Source organism: Globicephala melas, chromosome 7, assembly GCF_963455315.2.
Source record: "Globicephala melas chromosome 7, mGloMel1.2, whole genome shotgun sequence".
Taxonomy (NCBI): domain Eukaryota; kingdom Metazoa; phylum Chordata; class Mammalia; order Artiodactyla; family Delphinidae; genus Globicephala; species Globicephala melas.
Window position 1 is genome coordinate 50,000,119 of NC_083320.1, and position 26,660 is coordinate 50,026,778.

At 37.1% G+C, this 26,660-nt stretch overlaps 1 protein-coding gene across 2 annotated transcripts in view; it reads right to left on the reverse strand.

Annotated features, from left to right (window-relative positions):
- The window catches only part of NUP35 (nucleoporin 35), a 36,571-nt gene extending 22,208 nt beyond the window's left edge, over positions 1-14,363 (reverse strand). The window contains exons 1-5 of one of the 2 annotated variants that reach the window (XM_030850257.3): positions 14,264-14,343; positions 12,300-12,405; positions 10,902-11,072; positions 8,723-8,850; positions 5,874-5,934 (exon numbers count right to left, since the gene is read on the reverse strand). In XM_030850257.3, the coding sequence (XP_030706117.1) occupies positions 5,874-5,934; positions 8,723-8,850; positions 10,902-11,061 (349 nt within the window). In that variant the 5' untranslated portion in view covers positions 11,062-11,072; positions 12,300-12,405; positions 14,264-14,343. Of the gene's footprint in view, positions 1-5,873; positions 5,935-8,722; positions 8,851-10,901; positions 11,073-12,299; positions 12,406-14,263 lie in introns of both variants that reach the window. The other variant, XM_030850248.3, reaches the window with a different exon arrangement.
- Between the last annotated feature and the right edge of the window lie 12,297 nt (positions 14,364-26,660).

Below are 26,660 nucleotides of genomic sequence, written 5' to 3' on the forward strand. Positions count from 1 at the left end.
ATTTTTTACAGAACTAGAACAAAAAATTTGTATGGAAACACAAAAGACCCCGAATAGCCAAAACAATCTTGCGAAAGAAAAACGGAGCTGGAGGAATCGGGTTCCCTGACTTCAGACTATACTACAAAGCTACAGTAATCAAGCAGTATGGTACTGGCACAAAAACAGAAATACAGATCAATGGAACAGGACAGAAAGCCCAGAGATAAACCCACACACACATGGTCACCTTATCTTTGATAAAGGAGGCAAGAATATACAATGGAGAAAAGACAGCCTCTTCAATAAGTGGTGCTGGGAAAACTGAACAGCTACATGTAAAAGAAAGAAATTGGAACACTCTCTAACACCATACACAAAAATAAACTCAAAATGGATTAAAGACCTAAATGTAAGGCCAGACACATAAAACTCTTAGAGGAAAACATAGGAAGAACACTCTTTGACATAAATCACAGCAAGATACTTTTTGACCCAGCTCCTAGAGAAATGGAAATAAAAACAAAAATAAACAAATGGGACTTAATAAAACTTAAAAGCTTTTGCAGAGCTAAGGAAACCAAAAACAAGACGAAAAGACAACCCTCAGAATGGGAGAAAATATCAGCAAATGAAGCAACTGACAAAGGATTAACCTCCAAAATATACAAGCAGCTCATGAAGCTCAATATCAAAAAAACAAACAACCGAGTCCAAAGATGGGCAGAAAATCTAAATAGACTTTTCTCCAAAGTAAATATACAGATTGTCAACAAACACATGAAAGGATGCTCAACATCACAAATCATTAGAGAAATACATATCAAAACTACAATGAGAAAAAAAAAAAAAACCTGTAAATACGGGCTTCCCTGGTGGTGCAGTGGTTGAGAGCCCGCCTGCCGATGCAGGGGACACGGGTTTGTGCCCTGGTCCGGGAAGATCCCACATGCCGCAGAGCAGCTAGGCCCGTGAGCCATGGCCGCTGAGCCTGCGCGTCTGGAGCCTGTGCTCCGCAACGGGAGAGGCCACAACAGTGAGAGACCCGCGTACCGCAAAAAAAAAAAAAACTACAATGAGGTATCACCTCACACTGGTCAGAACGGCCACCATCAAAAAATCTGCAAACAATAAATGCCAGAGAGAGTGTGGAGAAAAGGGTACCCTCTTGCACTGTTGGTGGGAATGTAAATTGATACAGCCACTATGGAGAACAGTATGGAGGTTCCTTAAAAAACTAAAAATAGAACTACCATATGCCCCAGCAATCCCACTACTGGGCATATACCTTGAGAAAACCATAATTCAAAGAGACATGTACCACAATGTTCATTGAAGCACTATTTACAATAGCCAGGACATGGAAGCAACCTAAGTGTCCATCAACAGATGAGTGGATAAAGAAGATATGGCACATATATACGATGAAATATTGCTCAGCCATAAAAAGAAACGAAATTGAGTTATTTGTAGTGAGGTGGATGGACCTAGACTCTGTCACACAGAGTGAAGTAAGTCAGACAGAGAAAAACAAATACCGTATGCTAACACATATATATGGAATCTAAAAAAAAAAAAAAGTTTTGATGAACCTAGGGGCAGGACTGGAAGAGAGATGCAGACATAGAGAATGGATCTGAGGACACGGGGGTGGGGGAGGGTAAGCTGGGATGAAGTGAGAGAGTGGCATGGACATATATACACTACCAAATGTAAAATAGATAGCTAGTGGGAAGCAGCTGCATCGCACGGGGAGATCAGCTCGGTGGTTTGTGACCACCTAGAGGGGTAGGATAGGGAGGATGGGAGGGAGACACAAGAGGAAGGGATATATGTATACGTATAGCTGATTCACTTTGTTATACAGCAGAAACTAACACAACATTGTAAAGCAATTATACTCCAGTAAAGATGTTAAAAAAAAAAACTAAAGAAATAATAAAAATAAATTTTTTAAAATAAAAATAGGATGAAAAGTAGCATAATATTTAAATAGTAGCAGAAGAAAATTGAGGGGTGAGGATGGGGAAAGAGAGGGCAAACATTCAGTACTGTTTATCAGAGGCGATAATGGTTGAAAAAAGTTTTTGAAATTCTTTAATCTAGATTTCCCACTTTGTTATATGACCAAGGTTTTTCTACACCAGAAATAAGATTCTAAAAGAGATTTTTAACCTCACTTTCAGAATTATAAACTAACCAAAGTCACCTTTGGATACAAAGACCTAAGCATAAAATAGCAATTCATGCCATTAAATCCTGTGATGTCTCTTTTTAAAAGGTGCCAATCTCAGAAAGTTAAAATTTACAAATCATACAAGAAATTTTCATTTATTTAACACTAAATATAAGAGTTTAAAATAGCTCTAGGGCTTCCCTGATGGTGCAGTGGTTGAGAATCTGCCTGCCAATGCAGGGGACACGGGTTCGAGCCCTGGTCTGGGAAGATCCCACATGCCGCGGAGCAACTAGGCCCATGAGCCACAAATACTGAGCCTGCGCGTCTGGAGCTTGTGCTCCGCAACGAGAGAGGCTGCGACAGTGAGTGGCCCCGCTCGCCACAACTAGAGAAAGCCCTCGCACAGAAACAAAGACCCAGCACAGCCAAAAATAAATAAATTAACTAATTAAATTAAAATTAAAAAAAAATAGCTCTAAGTGAAAAGTCTTCATTTTCTACCTCAATTTTCTCAACTCCCTTTTTCCATGTCTTCTTTAGGTATTGACCATGCATGACAGTACTCATGTCTATCCCATCTTTTCAAAAGTATTCTTAAAAAAAAAGAAAGTATTCTTTTTCACTTATGCCCCATTAAGACTTTACATAAATTCCTTAAACTCAAATAAGAAGTAGCAGTGGCTCCCAGTGGCCAATTTATGACAGTTATCTTTTCCTATCATAGTTCTTATATTTTCACATATGATTTCTAAAATTACCAAAACCTCATAGAAGTTACAGAATTAGAAAAAATAAATTAACAAAAGGAGGTTTAATTAACTTTAATCCTGTACTCTTCCACTTGACATCAATCAGAATATTACAATGCATGCTTTTCAGGAGACTAAGAGATCCTTTAAAGCATAAAATACATTACTTAACACGTGCTTTTGCATCTTCAGTGTCTCTGGGATCACTGACTGACTCAACCAAATAGTCAATATTATAACAAATAGTCACGTAGCAAAGCATTATCACGTAACAAAGCACTGTCATCTGCCTATTTGATCAAATTAGGATTGTTAAAACCTAATTCCCCTAGAACATTTCGCCTCAAGTATGTAACTGAGACAGAGGTGACATCCTAGATTTTTCACCATTATATATATGTGGCAGACAGAAATCTAAAGACATCACCCCAAATCTTCTGTCCTCTGGTTTGATTGACTGGTAATTCAATCAAACTCTAATCCAGGTATTGCTGTGAAGGGACTTTACAGACAGAATTAGGTTATTTATCAGCTGATCTTAAAGAATTACCCTGGATTATTCCAGTGAGTCCAAAGTAATCAGATGAGCTCTTAACAGCAGATGGCAGAAAAGTCAAATCAGAGATACAACAGAAGAGAGAGATCAGAGAGATTCAAATCATAGAAAAGGACTTGATCTGCCATTGCTGTCTTCATAAGCCAAGGAATGAGGGCAGCCTCTAGAAGCTGAAAACAACCTACAGGTGACAGCCAGCAAAGAAACAGAGACCTCATTCCTACAACGACATGGAACTGAATTTGGCCAACGACCTGGATGCAGATTCATTCACAGAGCTTCCAGAAAAGAACAGAGCCCTGCTAACACCTGACCTCTAAAGCAAAGAACCAAGCTGTGCCCAGACATCTGACCTTTAGAAACTATGATGTAATAAATGTGTGTTGTTTTAAGCCACTAAGTTTTTGGTAATTTGTTATGGCAACAATTTAAAACTAATACAGATTTTGGTACCAAAAGGGATGCTGCTGTAACAAATACGTAAAAGTGTGGAAATGACTTTCGAATAGGGCAGTGGGTGGAGGCTGGAAGAAACTTGAGGAACATAATAGAAATAGCCTTGAACAAACCAGTAGTAGAAATCTAGACTTTAAGAACACTGCCATGATGACTCAGACTGCTTGAAGAAATCAAGATTTGGAGGATAAAAAGATCTAACTTGTCATTGGATATTACTTTTGCTACTATCTTGCCTTTAAACAGGAGTGTTTAGCACATTTCGTTTTATATAATTGTCCATTTGGTTCATTTAAACCTACTGTCTTGCTCTTGTTTCTTTTGTTCCGTCTGTTTTTGCTGTTGTTCCTCCTTTCCTTCTTTCCTGCCTTCCTTTATGTCTAAGCCACCACCATCTTTCACCTGGACTAATGCAGTAGCCAACTGTATGGTCTCCTTGCTTCCACCCTGTTCCTTATTTCAAAGTCTATTCACATCACAGGACCAATCTCATCCTATTTTCTTCCACCTTTTCTGGGTAAAGACCAACTGTTACGATGACCTACAAAGCCTTGTTGCATCAGCCCACATTACCCCTCTGACCTCATCTCCTATTACTCGCCCCCTCACTCACTCCATTTCACAGTATATACTTTATACTTGTTTGAACACCCCAGACACAATCCCACCTCAGTGCCTTTGTACTTGCTATTTCCTCTGTTTAGAAAACTTGCCCTAAATGTTTTTAAGCAAATGTTACTTTTCCTATAACTATTTGTAGTAAGCAGAATAATGCTTCCCCTCACCCCCAGATGTCCGTGTCCTTATCCCTGGAACTGGGAGTGTTACATTACATGGCAAAGGAGAATTAACGTTGCAGATGTTAAGACTGCTAATCAGCTGACCTTAAAATAGGGAGATTATCCTGGATTATCCAGAAGGGCTCCAAGTATTCACAAGAGTCCTTAAAAGAGAGAGAGTGAGACTTGACTGCAGAAGAATGGTCAGAGATACAATGTTGCTGGCTTTAAAGATGGAGGAAGGGGACCACAAACAAATGTGGGCAGCCTCTAGAAGATGGAAAACGCAGAAAACAGACTCTTCCCTAGAGCCTCCATAAATTAAGACAGCCTACCAATGCCCTGATTTTAGCCCACTGAGACCATTTCAGATTTCTCACCTCCAGAACTGTAAAACAGTACACTGAACTGTTTAAACCACTTTTAAGTTTGTGGTAATATGTTATGGCAGCAAAAGAAAACTAATACACTACCTTAGTTAATACAAGCCCTCATTCCTTACTTCCCTTTGCTGCTTAATTTTCCTCCATAAAATATATTACCTTCTAACAAACTATTTTACTTATAAATGTGAATTCTATAAATAAATGTAAGCTCCAGAAAGGCAAAGATTACCTATTTTGTTCAGTTTCCCAAGGCCTGATACTTGGTTATGTGCTCAAATATTTACTGAACGAACATTTGATAGATTATAAATATATAAATATGTTAGAAGAGCTGTGCTTATGATGATGCTAACCGTGATTAAAAAAACCATTAATCTTAAAGAAAAATGAGATATAATCAGTGGCTGTTTGTAGTCAATGACATTTAGATTTATAGCTATGCATTAATATCTCTCAAAACATCTTTATTATTCAGTCTCTGTATTCTTCTTCTTCTCAATTGCAACTACTTTTTTTAAAATTAGTTTTTAACAATTCAGGAGACACTATTAAATACATATTTTTAAATTTTTTAATATTTTTCAGTAAAATATCTCATCTTATCTATAAGTTCAGAAAATAATAATATACAAATAAATATTTCCTTGCTGAAGGAAGTTATTGACATTTGAGAAAGTCTCCAAGTTTGAAATATAAAAGACAAAATTTTGGCAATGACCAACAAAGGTCTTATATTATCTTCATTCAAAGAGTAAAGAATAGTCATTGGTGTTAAAAGGCATTGCTTACCTGTTCCAGGAGTAGTTGTCATAACTCCGACAAGAGGACTCTGCATTACTGAAATGTTTGCCTATGTGAAAACAGAAGTGTTAAAGTAAAAATGCAAAGTTCTAACCATAACACAAACACAATAAGTGTTGAAAAACTACATTCAACAGACAACTGAATGTCTACCAGGTATTGGAAATGCCTATTAGCTCACAATTGAAGAGTACTCTAAGTTTTTTTATTTTTTTTAAGCTGAACAGTATTAATCTAAAATGCCAGACTTGTTAGCGTATTATATGTTTAATATAAGAAAAGTTGCATTAGATAAAAAGACATTATTTTTAGTAGACAGTAACACTGCTATTTGTTTTTAGTTCCTAAGATACAATATTTGAAATAAGAGATAAGTGATTCCTCAAATCATCAAGTTCACATTGAAAAATAGAAAGATGGCAAAACTATATTTCTAAATTGACATTTACAAACCATGAAATACTATAGATTCAAATCAGTCTATACAGTAAAAGACAGCATATCTCTGCCTTTACTAGCAGAAAGTAACAAAGACTAACTCCTTTAAATGTGAGAAAATTAGAGATTAAAGTAGTTAAAAGTCCTTCTATAAACAAAAACAGAAATATCTAATTCAGAATGAGAAACAGACTCTTTCTCTAGAAGTAAACATATAGAGAGAAAATTTTTTAACAGATTCTGACTAAACTAAGAAAATCTAAAATCTGGCTATTATCCAGCAACCAGACCAAATGCTGAGAGATTGTTAGGAGGGATACAAAATGCATTGTTCAATTCTTAATGATAACTTCTTTCCTGATTAGAGAGAGGTTGACCAAAGTGTCAGGTGGCAAAACTAATTTGGACTTTAATAATATTCTTACCAACTTTCAAATCAAAAACTTTCTCTACAAATTATGATCCACAAGATTTTTAAACATTTTGAACATAGCAATAACTATAAACTACCTTTCTTTTCATGTATTATGAGAGAAGTAATAAAAACTGGCATAAACTTATAAGTCAGAGATCCTCATATCAAACTAAACATCAGATTTATCTATCAACCTTTAGAAAAATACTCCAGACCAGAATATTCTGAACATAGTTAAGTTTTGTTGTTTTTTTTTTTTGGCGGTACGCGGGCCTCTCACTGCTGTGGCCTCTCCCGTTGCGGGGCACAGGCTCCGGACGCACAGGCCCAGCGGCCATGGCTCACGGGCCCAGCCGCTCCGCGGAACGTGGGATCCTCCCGGACCGGGGCACGAACCCGCATCCCCCGCATCAGCAGGCGGACTCCCAACCACTGCGCCACCAGGGAAGTCCCATGGACATAGTTAAGTTTATAACACCACTGTCCACATATAACACAAGCCATACAAGCAGTTGTTAATTTTATAGTATGCATGTATACCTCAATTCAGTATAGGACTAGCCACATTTCAAGTGTCAACAGCCACACTTGGCTAGTAGCTACTACACTCGACAGGAGGGCACGTGTAGAAGTGATGGAAAAAGAAAGTAATCTGTTTAACTCAATGAATTAATTTTGCTTTGCTTGACAAACAGGCCTAGTATGCCATGCATATCAAGCCTATAATCAAAATTTACTGAAAGATTTTTCTACTTTTTTTAAACTTGCCAAAAAATATGCTATATTTGATTTAGGGAAAGGCCATAAAATATTTCTCCAAATCAAACAGCAGAAATGTCGTTATACAAAGAACTTACCAGTTTAGCTGATACACTTTGTTTACATATCCTTCTAGGCATAATAGTAATAGGAGAGAAAACTTTTGACTATAAAAGCTACTAAACTTCCTACTTAAAAGAAAAATCCACACTACCTTTCAACTGACAATCAAGAGAAATCACAGTAGTGTGTATTAGCAGAACATTGCTCTTGTAAACACTGGCTCTAGATTCAAGATTGCTAGGTTTAAAATCTGGCTCTGCTAGACTAGCTGCCTTAGCCTTGACAAATTACTTAGGCTTTCCGTGTCCTAGTTTCCTCAATGATAAAATAAAGCTCGTAAGAGCTACCTCACAGATTCACTGTGAGGATTAAATGAGACAATACGTGGGAAGTTATAAGATCAGGCCATGTGCACTGTAGGTACTTCATAAGTATTACATACTTTTTTGTGCTATCAGTACCATTAAAACAGAGAATCTCTACCTTGTATAATCTGACTGAAAATAACACCATCAGAACACCTACATCTACACCAACCAAAACTTAACATGACCATCAGAACACCTACATCTACACCAACCAAAATTTAACATCACCATCAGAACACCAACACCAGGAACACACTAAACCATCAGCTCATAAACATGCAGAAGGAAGCGTTTTCAGTAAAATAAGTAAACAGTGAACACAGCTCTAAAAGGATATTGGTCTTATATTAATAAAACCATCCCTAAAATAAAGACCTCAAATCATTACAAGGTGCCTTAGATCTGGATAAACCCTGAATCTTCACTTGTTCTTTCACAAAATTATGTATAAATATTGAACTTTTTAAACAATGAACAATTTAAATGATAATCATTTCTACATGTTTATTAAGGAGGTTGGGGGCATAGACAGGTGAATAGGCACACCTTTAAAAACCACAGAATTATCTATACGAGAAAATTATCTAAGTTCTATCACATTTTTAAGTACATTTCATGATAAACACAATTTAATTAGACTCTAGGATAACTATCCCTAGTGCTTATTCTGTGCAATAGAATTACACTAAAACAGACCTCAGGCAAACACTTCAAATCACTGACCCTCCCTGTAAAACCACATAAAAACATGAAATAAGGACATGTATGGTCCTGAATGAGGATATGTGTGTCACCTGTCTTCTTGAAGTTAAAGGTGTTGATCCAAGTCCTGGGCTGGAAATGTCATCATATATACTTCTAACTGGTGGAGCTCCACTTTTATCTTTATGAGCTGGTACAACTGGCTGTGGTGGTGACCCACCTAACAATGCACAAAAAATATAGACAGGTGAGAAAATAAAGAAATCCTCCATCTTTCTGGTAAGATCTTTTAAATTAATATTTTTAAAATAATGACTTAAATTCCTGTCTCCCAGCAATTCTCAGATCTTAATACACAGAAGAATCACCTGGGCATCTTGTTAAAATTCAGGTTATGTCTCAGATCATGTGAGATGGAGCCTGAGACTATGAATTTCTAACAAGCTCCCAGTGATGCCAATGTTGGTGATCCATAGACTGCACTTTGAATAAAAGGTTCCAGAATAAGTAAATAGAAATTTTAGTTTTTAGTAAACACATGCAACTTTTGTTTTCTCTAGATGCTTTTCTTTTGTTTTCTCTAGATGTTAAGATGCTTAACATTTCAATACAAAATTTGATCCTATTTCTCACTTGAAAGTAGGTATTAAACAGCTCCAGTTTGTATACACTTGAATATAATCTCATAATGTGGAATTTGACTGTCAAATTCCTATTCGTGTTTCTCACAGTAGAAATATATTTAAGTACATAATAAACATACAGGAAAAGGACCAACTTTGGGGGATACAAAGGGATCTTCGTTAAGTCAGAGAATCAACAATGCCAAGTAGCAAAGCAGTCCAGGCCCTCTGTAAGACTAATGTCTGAGCCTAGACAGTACGGCATAAGGTATTTAGATTAGAGCACAGGCTATAGAACAAGATTGACCTGGGCTTTAACCTCCTGCTGTCACTAACCAGTGAGCTTCAGCAAGTTCTATACTGCATTTAGCCTCAGCTTCCTCTTTTGGAGGATACTACTAACTACCGTTTAAGACTGATAAAAGACTGAAAATAACATATAAAATGCTTAGCATACTGCCTGGCTCATAAACACTCAATATATGGTAGCTACAGTAATAAAATAATACACTTGAAATATGTAAAAAACAAAAATCTGTCCAGAATAACGTTCTTAAGTGAATCACTTCAAATATAACTTATAATTCTCCCTGATCAATCCTAAAAAAAAAAAAAAAAAAAAATGATAATAAACCACTTTAACTGAAATAATACCTTAAGGACAATTCAAGTAAGAAGAATTTTCATTTAAACATCTATTAAAAGGATATTAGCTCACATTTGGAATTCAATCATTTTTGTAGCTCTCACTACTCACAGTCAAAACTTCCAAGTTATCTTTTCCAATATTTGTTTGCTAAAAGAGTCCTGTAAAAGATATGTTTCATTTACATAACATTTTGTGCTGGCAACTGCAAATCATAGTTTGTGGAGTAAGTCCTTTCACTAAACACACTATAAGTGAGACTCTTAATTCACTATGACTAGAAGTAGAATTCATATTTACAGATTTTCAAATTACACTTCTTTTGACTATTTGCTATTATTACATTTAAGATGTATTATTCAAATTGAATTCAGCTGAAGTTAAACGACCATATTCCCCTCCCCCCACCCACACACACTAACATCTCCGAAACAGGGATAATTTACAAAAACTGGCAAATGTTGTTCTATCATATGTAGTGTTTTTCTTTCTTAGTGGTACTTAAAATAATGGTGAGTTTGGGCTTCCCTGGTGGCGCAGTGGTTGACAGTCCGCCTGCCGATGCAGGGGACACGGGTTTGTGCCCCGGTCCGGGAAGATCCCACATGCCGCGGAGCGGCTGGGCCCATGAGCCATGGCCGCTGAGCCTGCGTGTCGGAGCCTGTGCTCCACAACGGGAGAGGCCGCAACAGTGAGAGGCCCACGTACCACAAAAAAAAATTAAATTAAATTAAATTTTAAAAAAATGGTGAGTTTTACAATCAATGGCATCTTAGATTGAATAAAATGTAGTATGCATATTTTTAGTGAGTGGTTCTTGGAATTATAGTAACTTATATTGCTTACACCTCTATTACAATAATCTTAAAATAAAAAATAGAGACACTGCTTAATTTTTTAAAATAAATGTGGTTTGAGGGTGAACGCTGCATCACTACCCTTTTTAAAATTCTTGTACATGTACTGATAGTACTATAAAACTATTTTAAGCAATTTACCTACCTGCAAGTAAAGGTGATCTCATTTCTATTACTCCTACTGAAGGGCCACTAATTGATCGAGGTTGTGGAGTCACTGGAGCTGGCAAATCCCCCATTAAAAATCCAGGTAGGAACTGGGCATTAACCCCTGGCTTTGGAGACGTGGGTGAACCCAGCATCATTGGTTCAGATCCTAAATGAATCAGAAAATAAAATAACACAAAGAAAGGACTTTAACGTAACAATATCTAACAAAAAGATGCAAGAATCCAGCATAAACAATTTTTTTAAAATCTTTATCGGGGTATAATTGCTTTACAATGGTGTGTTAGTTTCTGCTTTATAACAAAGTGAATCAGTTATACATATACATATGTTCAGCATAAACAATTTTGAGAATTTAATCAAAACTGTTAAGTATTACAGAACCATAGTTCATTTTATTATTTTAAAAACCAATAAAAATTATTTCTAGAAAAATGTGAAACATTTTGTATTAACCAAATAATATTTGACAGCTGTTTTTGTTTACATTACTTCATAGATTTAAGAATCAACACTTACTTTTAAATTTTAAAATTTTAGCTTATTATCTAAAAAAAAATCCCTAATACATAGAGAATAACTTCTTTCCATTTCTGGATCAGCTTCTACTATGTAACAACCGAAAACAAGAACAAGGTGCACTAGTTACACAAAGTCTAAGCAAATCAAACACAATAGGTTTAGCGTGCTGTATGTCCCGTTTTTCTTTCCCCATATACAACTGTCAGTCATTTTTGTAATAAAAGTGTAATCATGCACACATTAAAGCACATATGAAATAATGTGATGTTAAGCACACCAATTAAGAATTATATTGAAAAGATTTGGCAAGGTTGTTTTGGGTCATTTTTAAAACCATTCATTTTAAAGTTAAGAATAACCAATAAAAGTCTCCCCAACATAAAACCAACTTAAGAACTGATACTTCACAATCATCAATTCAAAATTATTTTTCACAATTTATAGGGTAGGTATTATTATTATTCCAACTATGAAAAAATAAGCAAGCTATAACTTCCTCTAATTTCAGAACAAAATAGCCCAGTAAGGAAAACATGGGCTCTGGAGTCAAGAGACCTCGGTTCCCGTCTCAGCAAAATGGACATAACTGTAGTACCCACCCACAGAGCTTTGATTAGACTTACAGCAAGTAAAGCACTTATCTCAAGTGCCTAACATACAGTAAGTATTCACCAAATATTAGTTATTATTATTCTAATAGTATCTTACAATAGCCAAAACTGAGGAACTGATGTGTATATGTAGAATTTGCAATTTCTGCTTATGAAAATTTAATTTTTCAACTATCTGACAAGCCTGAATGTGATTCATGGTACTCAGAAAGGTCAAACATTTGGTATGTTATTTATATTACCTTTATTAACTATTCCTTAACTTCTAAACAGCCTCAAAAATGTGTTTCTTGCTATCCAAATGCTGTCAATTATTTATTCTTCCTCTTATTTCTAATCATAGTAGACCTAGATATTAACAATGCAAACACATAAAAAAGGAAAAAGGAAAAGAAATTCAGGAAAAGAATAAAGCAAATACTGAAATAAGGTGTGAAGAGCTATACTACATTGTAATTACTTCAAAGTGCTAGTTACAATGTTACCACAGTACTATTACATATTTCCAAAGAACATACCACTAAAATCAAACCAAAAGTCTAAACAAAAGCATACTATGAACATATATTTATAAACCCATAGTAATAAATGTATTACAAAGCTTTAGGTACCACCAACTACGTTCACTCTCCCAGCCCCAAAAGAAAAAAAATACATATATGGCAAGTATAGAAATAATGAAGTCAAGAAAATTTCTGACACATCCGAATGTATATTGTGATACAGTAGAAAGCAGCAGAGTGAGGAGGGCACAAAGGGCTCTTAACTGAACTGTCACTTACCACCCCACCCTTTCACTTAGAGAGCTATACCAATGGATCTGGAAAGTCTTAAATTCCATTTCAGTCTTGTACTCCTAACATGTTAAGTACAGTGTCTTACTCAGCTAGCATTGTTTGTTGAAGTAACCATTAGTTTTACTGTACCATTAGGTGCTGGGAAAACGTTTATTCCTCGTCTGGAATATCTGCAATATGTGGACTTGAACAATTAATACAACTAATGTCAGATTTCTGACCAGAGGTTTATTCATATTTGTAACCCAAAAAAACATACACTCCAAAATGTTTTTGTTGAGTAGAAAACTTTGGAACTGGAAATGAAAAGCTTTTTGACCTCTAAAATAATACAAGACATAATACCTAGACCAACTTTAAATGTAGCTGAGTATCTCTGTTGATATTATGCATTTAGTTTTTTATAACTAATGCTAAAACACGTTCCTCTATTCTCAAAAGAAACTTATTTTGCACAAAACATGGCAAGCATTATATATCCTTCAACTCTAATAAAACTCATTCTACAGATACATATCCTGCTTGCTCGCTCTCCTTTCAAACTCATAAAGTTGTAACCGAACTTTCAAATACATCTCTATGACAATAGACGATTTATTTTCTGTTCTAAGATATTCAACGGTTCTCACAAAACTCAGCAGACACACACAAAATCGACATCCTGCTAACTTGGCAAGATTTTCTGAAGTCAACACATCTCAACAATGCTCGCCCCCATTAAATAATGGTAATGAATTTTTTTTAAAAAAATCATGACGTGACCGATTAGAGGAAAAGACCACCTACAATACTTAGTCATTTTCCCAAGATAAAGCCGGGGGAAATCGAGCGAACTCCTGGCCTCCTATTAAGGCTAATATCTCAATGGCTGCATCACCTGGTTAATTAAATGTCGCACGATTCAAGCTTCCATTAAAAACTGATTTCTTCTGCAAAGCCCGGGAGAAGGAAGGAATCAAACTGGAACTAGAAGCCTAGGTGACCAAACAGCGGTGAAAGGTAACCACACTCCAGAGCACTGCCCACCCAGGTGTTCACAGGTGAGTTCCTTCCCACCAACTCTTCCCCGGATCCCGGAACCTAGCATCACGTCTACGCGCTGGCGGAGTCCCAGGTATGGATAGGTCTGGCTCCGGCGTAAGGGGGCACAAAACAGCTGAGTCACCACAAGACCGCCGTTTCTTCGCCCTCCTCGGGGCCCGCATTTTCCCGGAGCCGCTTTGGTAGCGGCTGGGTGTAGACTCCTCGAGTAGGGGGCGGACTAAGAAGTTGGGTGCGAGCCAGAGGCTGCCCCTCTGAGGCTGAAATTAGAGACGAGAGCCCTATGACTACTGCCTTTCAGGCTTGCCCGCTTCCAAGATTACGGCGTGCATCGCAATGCTAGGGAGGAAAAGCAGTTTTTTACTCACCTAACGTGGGCACCTGGGGTTCCACAGCAAACGCTGCCATCGCAGCAGCGGCGACACTTGGCCCCGCACCTCCCCGATTTTCAAAAATGGCGGAAATTCTCCCCACGGATAGGGGCGCGCTGCCTTATGGGGTTGCGTAACTTCCGGACATGCGCTATACCTAAGTTGTGACGCCGGAGTCGTCATTTTGGAATGGGAAAACAGTGTTTTCGGAGATGCAACATCTCCGAGAGGGTTTTTACTGGTAGGGTGATGAAACAGTGTGGAAACTGCGGTTCTGGGAATTCTTCTGCTCACCTTGTGAGCCTCCTGATTTTTTGGTGCTTGAGTTTTATAGAAGCACAAGTTATTTTACTCACGATTTCATAATTAGCGTGAGTTTACCCGGTGCTCTGTCATCCGTCAGCTTTTCCAAGTACCACCTGGAAAAGTTGGCCTGAAGAAACAGATTGTGCCGCTTTCCAATGTAGATTTCCGGCCTTATTTGCATGAACCTCAATTCTCAAAACATATTTTCTACCATCTCTATGCCATTTTTAAAAATTTTGTGTTATATAGGCACAATTTTACATTAAAGCGTTAACTCATACTTGCTGTTTTATTATATATTAATACATGCAAAAGGTATTAAATAATGAAGGCTAATAATAAACACCCGTGAAGTCACCACACTGCAGAATCCTCTGTGGTCCTCCCTATGCCATCCCTGCTGTCCTCTTCCCCCTACTTTGCTGCTTTTCTTTAGAGCGTATTCAAATATCACACACATATTCTACATATGTGTGTGTGAAAATATGTTATTTCACTATTTGCAGCAACATGGATGGACCTGAAGATTATCATACTAAGCGAAGTAAATCAGACAAAGACAAGTATCATATGATATCGCTTATATGCGGAATCAAAAAAAAATGATTAAAATGAACTTATTTAAAAGACAAACAGGCTTAGAGAACAAATTTATGGTAACGGGGGGAAAGGGTGGTGGGGGGAGGGATAGACTGGGAATTTGGGATTGACATGTACACACTGCTATATTTAAAATAGGTAGGGAATTCCCGAGCGGTCCAGTGGTTAGGACTCTGTATTTTCACCACAGAGGGCACAGGTTCAATCCCTGGTCGGGCAATTAAGATCCCACAAGCTGTGTGGGGCGGCCAAAAATAAAATAAAATAAAACAAAACAAAATAGATAACCAACAAGGACCTACTGTATAGCACAGGGAACTCTGCTCAGTACTCTGTAATAACCTAAATGGGAAAAGAATTTGAAAAAGAATTTATACATGTATATGTATAACTGAATCACTTTGCTGTACACCTGAAACTAACACAACATTGTTAATAAACTATACTCCAATATAGAATAAAAATTAAAAAACGAACAAGAATAAATGAAAGGAAAAATATGTTGTTTTGTTTTGCTCACTAATTTTATAAAAGTGATGTGCTACATGTATATATTCTGAAACACTCTCTGATCCATACCAGACTCATTATCCTCAAAATACCCACCCATCCTCCCTATTCCCTCCGGGATTTCCTGAAATCCCAAATCCAGCCAAGAATTGTGTAATTTCTGTGAGGCAATAATAATTCCAGCATTAAATGACAAGTTCCCAGAAATCAAAATGTAAAACCACTTACAGATGAATTGACTTTTTTTTAACAGGTGTATGGGTTGAACTGTGTCCCCCCAAATATATGTTAAAGTCCTAACCTCCAATACATATGAATATGACCTTATTTGGAAATAGGGTCTTTGCAGATGTAATCAAGTTCAGATGAAGTCATACTGAATTACTACAAAATTGGTGGCTTAAACCAACACAAATTTATCTTTTATAGCTCTGGTGGCCAGAAACCTGAAATGAGTTATAAGGACTAAAATCAAGGTTTCAGCAAGGCTGGTTTCTTCGGGAGGCTCCGGGGAGAATCTGTTTCCTTGCCTTTTCTAACTTCCGAAGGCTAACTATATTACTTGGCTTTTGGCCCTTTCCTCCTGCTTCAAAGCCAGTGGCATAGTATCTTCTATCTCTCTGGCACTGCTTCTCTCTGCTTCTGTAATTACATGGCCTTTTTCTTCTATAGTAAAATCTCCCTCTGCCTCCCTCTTATAAGGACATTTGTAATTACATTTAGGGCCTACACAAATAATCCAGGATAATCTTCCCATTGCAATATCCAGTTGCAGTGATTAAGTTAATAATCATATCTGCAAAGTAACATTCATAGATTCCTGGGATTAGAGTGTGGATATCTTTGGAGGCTCCATTCAGCCCACCACACCCAGCAACCCGTTTTCTAGAAATAATGTACCAAAAAATGTTCATCAATGAAGGGATTTTGATATAAATTATGGTCTGGCCAAACAAAAGAATATTATGCACCTGTTAAAAAGAATAAAATGGATTTGATATGTGACTGTGTGTATTGACCTAGAAAAATCTCCATGATTGATATGAAAGAAGCAATTTGAAAACATTATACAGCATCATTTTATTTTAATTTAACAAAAAGTGTGCTTTTGGGAACAGATGCAAAGAGAAAGGCAGATGCTTGTTTAAATAAAGGAAAAACCTAGAATATATTTCTGCCAAACCATTAACAGGGAAGGTAAAATGGGAGAGGGGTTTGTAAATTAGAGGACTTAAGAAGGGCCTTCAATTTACCTTATATAATTTTTAGTGGTTGATTATAGGCGTTACTTACTATTTTTAGTATTCTTCAAATTAAAACTTTTTTTTCCTTTAAGAAAGTCATTTTCCTTTCTTCACTTGCCTTTCAAACTTCTACTCTTTCAATTGTCTCTTTCTTTACCGAGTTATAAAGATGCCCAGTTTTCCCTATCAAAAAACCTTCCCTAGGCACTGCTCTTTTTTCTAGTGACCATACACTAATTCCTTTCACATTTTCTCTTTTTCTCAGTATCTCAAAATAAGAGACTACAGACTTTAGTAGATGATCTATTTCCCTAACTTCACCATCTTATTGTTTAATTCATTACACACTGGCTCCTGTGTGAATCCTCTTCTGAAACTACTGACCCCAACTATTTTTGTCCTAATGGCTAGATTAAGCCTGTCTCCTTGACATCTGAAGTATTCAACAGCTTTGACAATCTTTTCCTCTATACAGTGTTTTCCTTATTTTTGGTGGTACTACACTTCCTGTTTCACCTCATAACTTTCTATTCTTTTTCTGGCTTTTCTATACCTGATCCTACTTCATTCTAACCTGGACACTTAATTATTAGTAGTCAAGCCTTTGTCCTCTCTCTCTTCTTCAGTTCTTTATAGTCTCTCCTGGAGTCCTCATCAATTGTCACATCTATGAAAAAAGTCCCAAATATTATATGCCTCAGCTCTCTCTAAGCCAAATGATACTTTTCCAGATGCTTGATGAACAATCTCCCAGCACATCAAACCTCAAAAACAAACTCATCTTATGCCTAAAATCATCCCCATTCCAGTTGTCCCTTTTTCTATTAGTCTCAGAAATCCAAAATTAAAAGCACAGTATGTTAGAGCAGAATCTAAAGTAAGACGGACCTGAATTTGAAGCCTAACTTTCCCACTTAAATCCTGTATTACTTCAATTTGTATTACATCTTTATAGATTTTATTTTGTGTAAAATAGAAACAATACCTACTTTGAAAGGTGGTTATGCTTAGTACAGTGCCTGGTCCACTTTGCTTTTCCTGGCTTCCACCTTCCCTTCCATCAAACATGCAAATACCAAATCCTATTCTTTCTCTCTCCTCAATGCCTAGACAATTGCAGCCAACTCTTAACATCTCCCTGCCTTCAGTCTCTCCCACCAAATCTAACACACCACTAGCCAATGCTCCCCTCCTTGTACACATTAGTCAGCTGTCCAAAACCCTCACTGACTTCCTCTTCCCTACAGCAGCCCAACGCCACAAACTTCACGTGTGCAGCACATGCCAACCAATAGTGTCCTCCATTACACCATATACATTCTCACCCAGGCAGCAATGGAAGAGGAAAATCAGAATCTCTTGGGGGTGGGGATGGGATGACTTCCCCAGTGGTTCAGTGATAAAGAATCCGCCTTCCAACGCAGGGGATGCAGGTTCGATCCCTGGTCAGGGAACTAAGATCCCACATGCCGCGCATGGGGCAACTGAGCTGGCGCCACAACTACTGAGCTCGTGTGCCTCAACGAGAGAGCCTGAGTGCTACAAACTACAGAGCCCAGGCGCCCTGGAGCCCGCGCGCCACAAATAGAGAAAGAAAAACCCACACACCACAACCAGATAGAAGCCCGGGTGGTGCACCCAAAAGCCCACGTGCTGCAATGAAAGATCCTCCATGCCTCAGTGAAGATCCCACGTGCCACAACTAAGACCGGCTGCGGCCAAAAAAAAAATTTTTTTTTTAAATAAAGAATCTCTTGGGGTGGAAAGTGCTATAGACTGAATATTTATGTCCCCCAAAGTTCATAGGTTGGAAATCCTAACCCCCAGTATGATGTTATTTGGGGGTGGGGACCTTTGGGAAGTGGTTAGGTCATGACGGTAGAGTCCACATGAATGATATTAGTGCCCTTATAAAAAAGTTCCCATGGGCTTCCCTGGTGGCACAGTGGTTAAGAATCCGCCTGCCAATGGAGGGAACACGGGTTCAAGCCCGGATCCAGAAAGATCCCACGTGCCGCGGAACAACTAACCCCGTTCGCCACAACTACTGAGCTTGCGCTCTAGGCCCCGTGAGCCACACTACTGAGCCCGCATGCCACAACTACTGAAGCCCACGCGGCTAGAGCCTGTGCTCTGCAACAACAGAAGCCACCGCAATGAGAAGCCCGTGCACCACAACGAAGAGTATCCCCCGCTCGCCACAACCAGAGAAAGCCTGCGTGCAGCAACGAAGACCCAACGCAGCCATAAATAAATAAATTTATTTAAAAAAAAAAAAAGAGTTCCCAGAAGCTCCCCATCCCCTTTGGCCATGTGAGGATATAGCAACAAGATGCTGTCTGTAAGCCGGGAAGCAGGCTCTCACCAGACACCAAATCTGCTGGTGCCTTGATCTTGAACTCCCCAGCTTCCAGAACTGTGAAGAAATAAATTTCTGTTGTTTATAAGTCCCCCAGTCTATGGTATTCTGTTATAACAGCCCGAACAAACTGAAAGAGGAGGGTAGGAGCATCTTTTTTAGTGATTTCAATAGGTACCCTAAAAGGAATATACACTGTCACCCTGCCTTCACTAAGGGAGGTTGAGAACCATGGCTTTGAAAATAGTCTCTTCACCCTCTCACCCTAACCTGCTCCAATCAATTCTCCCATCATTCCCCCCTGCAAGCCTTCAGCCTCTTGTGAAAGATCTTCACACTGTATTCCTTGCTCACAGCAATCTCCCTGCCTAGCATCCCTTTACTTTCCACCGCAATTTGCAAATCCCTGTCCTTCTCACAAGTAGCAGCTCTCTTCCACCATGAAACTTGCCCCAGCCCTGCCAGCCCTCAATCATCATTTCATTTCAAAATGTACAACACATTTCTGCAACTCATTTGTTCCAAGATATTTGTTTTGTAAGTTTTCTTTTCAGCCCCGTTAGATGAATTTTCTTGGGGACAGGATCATAACTTTTTCTGTTCTGTATTTCTATCACTTTACAATAAACCTATGTTGAAAAAGTAAATAAATGAACAAATTAATGATAAGCTCTAAATTAATAATAATAAACATTGAATAAAATGTAATTATATGATATAACATATTTGATGCAATGTTGCATGTTTTCAGATGTTTAAAATAATAATTTTGCACATTAATTCTATTAGAAGGGCTTATATATATTATACAATGAAGACCTATTTGTAGCTCTGTTTATCCTTTTTCTGGTAAAATGAGATTTTTATAACTTGGATTATCTTGACTGAGTAACATTGCATGGTACCATTTTACCTTTTTGTGTTTCTTGTTAAACTACACTCTATAGAAATACTGCACGTTCATCATACTCTTCTGTACATGAATATTATTATCTTAACCGCAATACTTGTTTTCCTACTTTCTTTTCTGAACATAGTAAATAAAATGTCACATAAAGTGGAACACCTGTTCCCTATTTCTATTCTGGATTTGTGGTTCCCTGAATGCTGCCTTCCAGTGACATATGATTCCATCAAAGTGCTATTTTTGTAGACCACTGATTTTCAAGCTTAGATGGAGAACACTTTCACTTAACAAGGTATTGCGCAGATAATACATACAACAGAGCCACTCTGGTTGGGGAAAAATAAAAAACAGGAAAAATGCAAGCCCCACTAACTCAGTATTCTTACCCCCAAACTGTCAACTGTCACCTCCAAGTAACCCCTGAAACACTTGGGTAAAGTACCTAGGGCTATAGAGAGTCCAACCTGAAAATTAGCTCTGGGCTATATATATTTCAACTTTCTTCTAAACACAAAACAAATTTTTACAAAGTGAGAAATATGTGAAATCTCAAAATTTATTTATTTTCAATATATTTGATATGTTTTCACTCAAACCGCTGTGTATCTATCATACATACTGAATACTCATCAACCTATTTATAAATGTTTATTAATATGCAGTATTTGTATATAAACCTAAATTCTTAAATCCCACTCCTAGACTATTTTAAAAATAAAAACAAAGAATTTTTTTAATTGAAGTGAAGAAAAATGGTATCCACCTTTGGTAAGAATTTAGAGAAAGAATAGAGTTTGTCACCTTTGTAAAGAGAGCGAAGAGAGGCGACATCTTCTCACTCTTTTTCTGATCATTTCAGCCTTTGGCAGCTGGTGTAGCATGGGCTGTCCGTCACGTAGACTGTGATGTCACATAAAGCACACAGAGGAACCATGATTTCCTAGGGCCCACGGACAAGTGATCTCCAAAAGAGCTTTGTGGTGTTTAAGATGTAGGGATTGTACCCAGAAAAATACAAATCCATTATTTATTATTAGCATTATCTCATTGCTCTAAGTAATGATGACCAAAGCTGTGTCTTTATAAGTTAAAATAAATAATACATTTGGAAACTTATGAGTTTTTTCTGATCATTTCATTACAATAAACAGCTGGCAGAAAGGGTGTATGAAACATCAAAAGATACATCAGTTTAGCTGACTCACTTGTTGTCTATTAATCAATTAAATGAATGGTTTTTATCACCGGTTGGAAGGAAAAAGGTAACATCAAAACTGGCATAAATTTGGGAGGGAGGGATGAATAGGCAGAACATAGTGGATTTTTAGGGAAGTGAGACTATTCTGTATGATACTATAATGGTGGATACATGTCATTATAAATTTGTTCAAACCCATAGAATGTAGAACACCGAGAGTGAATACAAACTAATGTAAACTACAGATCTGGGGTGATAATGATATTTCAGTGTAGTTTCACCACTTGTAACAAGTGCACCATTGTTGATAAAGGAGGGAGATGTTGATAAAGGAGGAGGCTAACCATGTGTGGGAGCAGAGGTTTATGGGAAATCTCTGTACATATTGTTCAATTTTGCTATTAATGTAAAACTGCTCTAAAAAACATAACTTTCAGGTGTTATATATTATATTTTATAAGTATAAATATGTTATAAATAAAATTTTATTTTCTGCTTTTATATTTGAACTATCAGATAGGCTTAACTGGTTATTTGAAAGCCCCATGGAAGTTTCAGCAGAAAAAATGGGCAACACTGAAAAAAAATAGGATTGACTTTAGAAAAATCTTTGTCTCGGATTTTCCTTGAAATAATCTACTGAGATAAGGGAGAGCAGAAGCAGGGGAGGAGCATGATAGTTGAGGGTATCCTTTAAACAAGAAAAGCCATGAATTGATAATTGCTGATGGCTAATTGATTATGGTATTCTTTATAATTTTGTGTATTTTGACATTTTCCATAATTAAATTCTTTTTTTCAATCAATAAGCCTAAATTCTAGGGTATTCAAAGGTCATACATTCTGTCCCAGCTTATTGGAAAAAATAAGAGTGAAAAATCAATGAAAAAATTAATCTTTCCTTACTTGATAATGTCTTCATTTAGAGAAGTAACATTTTGCTGACGACAGGTGCAAATCTTGACTTTAAATACTTAATAGTTATATGACATTAACATCTCTAGGACTCAGTTTTTTTAATCTGAATAGTGGAAATAATAGTAGCTACAATGCATTGACTTATTCACCCAGTGGTATATATTATCTATAACATATATTCAATAACTGAAATTTATCCTAATGCTCCTATATGTCATTCAGCTTACTACATAGCTTTTAACAAACTAACTTGTCTTCTTCCCCAATTAATTCACCAGACAGCTCTTGCCAAGGTCACCAAAGACCTCCATAAGGCTAAATCCAAGATTTTCAGCATTAGTTCACAGTAGCATTAGTTAACAGTAAACACTCTTTGAAATTCTCCCTAATTTCTTTGACTCTCTTGGTTTCCCTCCTACCTCTCTGACCATGTGGCTAAGTCTCTTTTCTTGGCTTATCCTCCCCCACCTAGCCTAGAAATGTTGTTCCCAAGGCTCAGTCTTATGATCTGGTCTTACTCTAAGCTCTTTCTCTATATGATGGCATTCACATCCATTGCCCTATTGACTCTCAATTCATACCACCAACCCAAATCATTCTCTGACATCCAAATTTATATATCCAATTGTCTATGGGACATCTCCACTTGGATATCTCAAAGTCACTTCAAAATCAAATATAAAAAGCCAAACTTGTGGTCTTTAATGTAAAACCTGAATATTTATCTCAGAGAATGGCACCACCAGCTATCTAGCTTTTAAAGAATGAAATCTTGAAATGGTCTTTAAAACCCCCTTACAACAGCAATCCAATCCTGTGAATTCTACCTCCTAAATACCTTTCAAGTGCATCCAGTTCTTTCCACTTTTACTGCTTTAACCAAATCCCAGCTTTACCATCTGATACCTGGAATTAGCTTCCTGTTTAGTCTTACTCCCCCTCCCTAATCCACGCCCCAAAGCACAGCTAGAGTTATCCTTTAAAAATAACATTCTGAGCAAACTGCTCTCCTGCTTAAAGTCTTTCCATTTCTTCCACTGCTCTAAAAGACCAAAATCCTGAAACTGCCCACAAGCCTTTGCTTGATCTGGACTAACCACTCAGTCTCATCTGACACCATCTCACATCCTCTTGTCCACCGCTCCAGCCTCTCAGCCTTCTTCTCATTACTCCAATGTGTCATGCTCTTTCCCACCCCTGCGTCTTTACATGTGTTCTTCCCTCAGTTCTGGAAGATCTTCAACAACCCACTCCCCCATGCTTAGTTAACTCCTACTTATCTTTCAGCACTGATCTCAAACGTCACTCAAAAGTCAGGAAAGTTTTCCCTTATAACTAGACAAGGTTATGATTTGAATTATATACTTCGGTAATTTTAAAATTATTATCTATCCCCCCCTGCTTGTAAGCTTCATGAAGTCAGGTACTTGGAGGTTTTTGTTAAGGTTTTTATTAAATAAAACTTTGTTATCTTGAGATGTTTGTAGATTCACAAGAAGTAAAAAATAATGCAGAGAGATGCTATATACCCCTTACCTGGCTTTCCCCAAATGGTACAATCTTGCCAAACTATATAGTACAATGTCACAACCAGGATACTGAATATTGATACATCAAGATACGGGATATTTCTATTTTCACAATGATCTCTCCTGTTGCCTTTTTATAACCACACCCACTTCCCCTCTGTCGCAATCACCTTCTTAACCCCTGACAACCACTAATCTGTTCTCCATTTCTATAATTTTGTAGATACATACGTAATACAACATATCAGAATGCTGTATTAATGGAATAGCACAATGTTAATATTTGGAGATTGGCTTTTTCACTCAGCATAATTTTCTGGAGTTCATCCAGGCTTTTGCAGGTATCAATAGTTCGTTCCTTTTTATTGCTGAGTAATAAATATTCCATGGTATGGATGCACCACAGTTTGGTTAAACACACCTCCATGGAAGAACATCTGGGTTGTTTCCAGTTTGGGATACTACAAATAAAACTGCTATTAATATCGATTCACAGGTTTTTGTATTAATATACATCATCTGTTTCCTGGGGAAAATGCCCAGGATTGCAGTTACTTGGTCATATGGTTGTTGAATGGTTACTTTTTAAAGAAACTGCCAAGCTGTTCTCCAGAGTGGCTGTACCATTTTAAAATCCTACCAGCAACATATAAGTGATTCAGTTTCTCCACATCCCTACCAACATTTGGTGTGGTCACAATTTTTCATTTTAACCATTCCAAGGACTTTCCCTGGTGGTGCAGTGGTTAAGAATACACCTATCAATGGGACACAGGTTTGATCCCTGGTCTGGGAAGATCCCACATGCCACAGAGTATGTGCGCCACAACTACTGAGCCTGTGCTCTAGAGCCCGCGCACCACAACTACTGAAGGCCACGCATCCTAGAGCCCGTGCGCTGCGAATACTGAGCCCGTGTGCTGCAACTATGGAAGCCCCGCACTTAGAGCCCATGCTCCACAAGACAAGCCCCCAATTGCCACAACTAGAGAAAGGTCACACGCAGCAATGAACACCCAACACAGCCAAAAAATAATAAAATATAAAATAAAATAAGGTATGGAAACAATTTTCTAAAAACAAGCAAAAAACCCCCATTCCGATAAGTATGTAGTGATATCTGGTTGTGATTTTGACTTGCACTTCTCTGATGGCTAATGATGTTGAACATCTTATCCTGTGCTTATTTGCCATATATGTATCCTTTTCTGTAAAATATCTCTTCATGTCTTTTGTCCATTTTCTAATTAAATGGATTTTTAACTGTTGAGTTTTGACAGGTTTTTAATATGTTCTATATACTAGTCTTTTCTTTTGGATATGTGGTTTGCAAATATTTTCTTCCACTCTGTAGCTCATCTTTTCATCCTCTCAACAAGGGCTTTCATAGAGCAGAATTTTTAATTTTGATTAAGTCCAATTTATAAATTTTTCCTTTTATGGATCACGAGTTTGGTGTCAAGTCTAAGAACTTTTTGCCTAGACCTGGAGCACAAATATGTCCTCCTATTTTTTTCTAGACGTTTTATACTTTTACATTTAAGTGTATACTCCATTTTGAGTTAATTTTTGTTGAAGGTATGAGATTACATCAAGGTTTTTTTTCTTTTTTTCTTTCCCTACAGAAATACAGATGTCCAATTGCTCCAGCAGCATTTGTTGAAAGGCTATCTTTCCTCCATTGAATTGCTTTTGAACTTGTGTTAAAAATTAGAGTGTTTGCATGAGTATAGTACTGGGTTCTCTATTCTATTCCATTGATCAATGTGTCTCTCTCTCTGCCAATATTACACAGTCTTGATCACTGTAGCTGTATAATGTCTTTTAGCTATGCCATAAATACTACTATAGCTAGTACTTTATATAAAGTATACTTTATTCTTCTTTTTCAAAATTGTTGTAGCTATTCTTGTTCTTTGCCTTTCAATATACATTTTAGAATAATCTTATCTATATCTATAAAAATTCTTGCTGGAATTTTGATAGGAATTGCATTAAACTTTTATATTAACTTGGGGACAATTGACATCTTTACTATGGTGAGTTTTCAATTCACGAAGAGAGTATATTTCTCCATTTATTTAGATCTTTGATTTCTTTCATCAGCATTCTATAGTTTTGGGCATATAAGTCCTATACATGTTTTGTTACATTTACAACTAAGTATTTCTCCTCTATCACCCTCCCTCTCTCTCTCTCTCCCCACCCTGGAGTGATTGTAACTAATATTGTATTTTTAATTTTGGTGACCAAGTGTTCATTGCTAGTATGTAGAAAAATAATTGACTTTACTATATGTATCTGGTATCCTGCAACCTTCCTGAACTCACTTATTAATTATAGATTTTTGTAGATTCCTAGGAACTTTCTATGTAGACAATAGTGCTGTCTGCAAAAGGAACACTTTTATTTCTTCCTCTCTGATCTGTATACCTTTAATTTCCTCTTTTTGATTTATTGCTCTGGCTAGAAATTGCAGCAATATGTTGAAGAAATAGTGAGAATGCACATCCTTGCCTTGCTACCAATCTTAGCAGGAAGGCATTTAGTCCTTCACCATTAAGTATAATGTTAGCCATAGGTTTTTTTTTTTATGGCTGCTCTTTATTAAGTTGGGAACATTTTCTCTTTTTCTTATTTTTCTGGGAGTATGGTAAATGGGTGTTAAATTTTGTCATAATTTACCATTTCAAATGAACTATAGAAACCTTTATGCCTTGGCTCAACATTTGAAAATCAATCAGTAAAGTCCACCATTTTATCAGGCAAAAGTAGCTATTACCCTCACCCATATATAATATAATTGTTTCTCTACATATATTT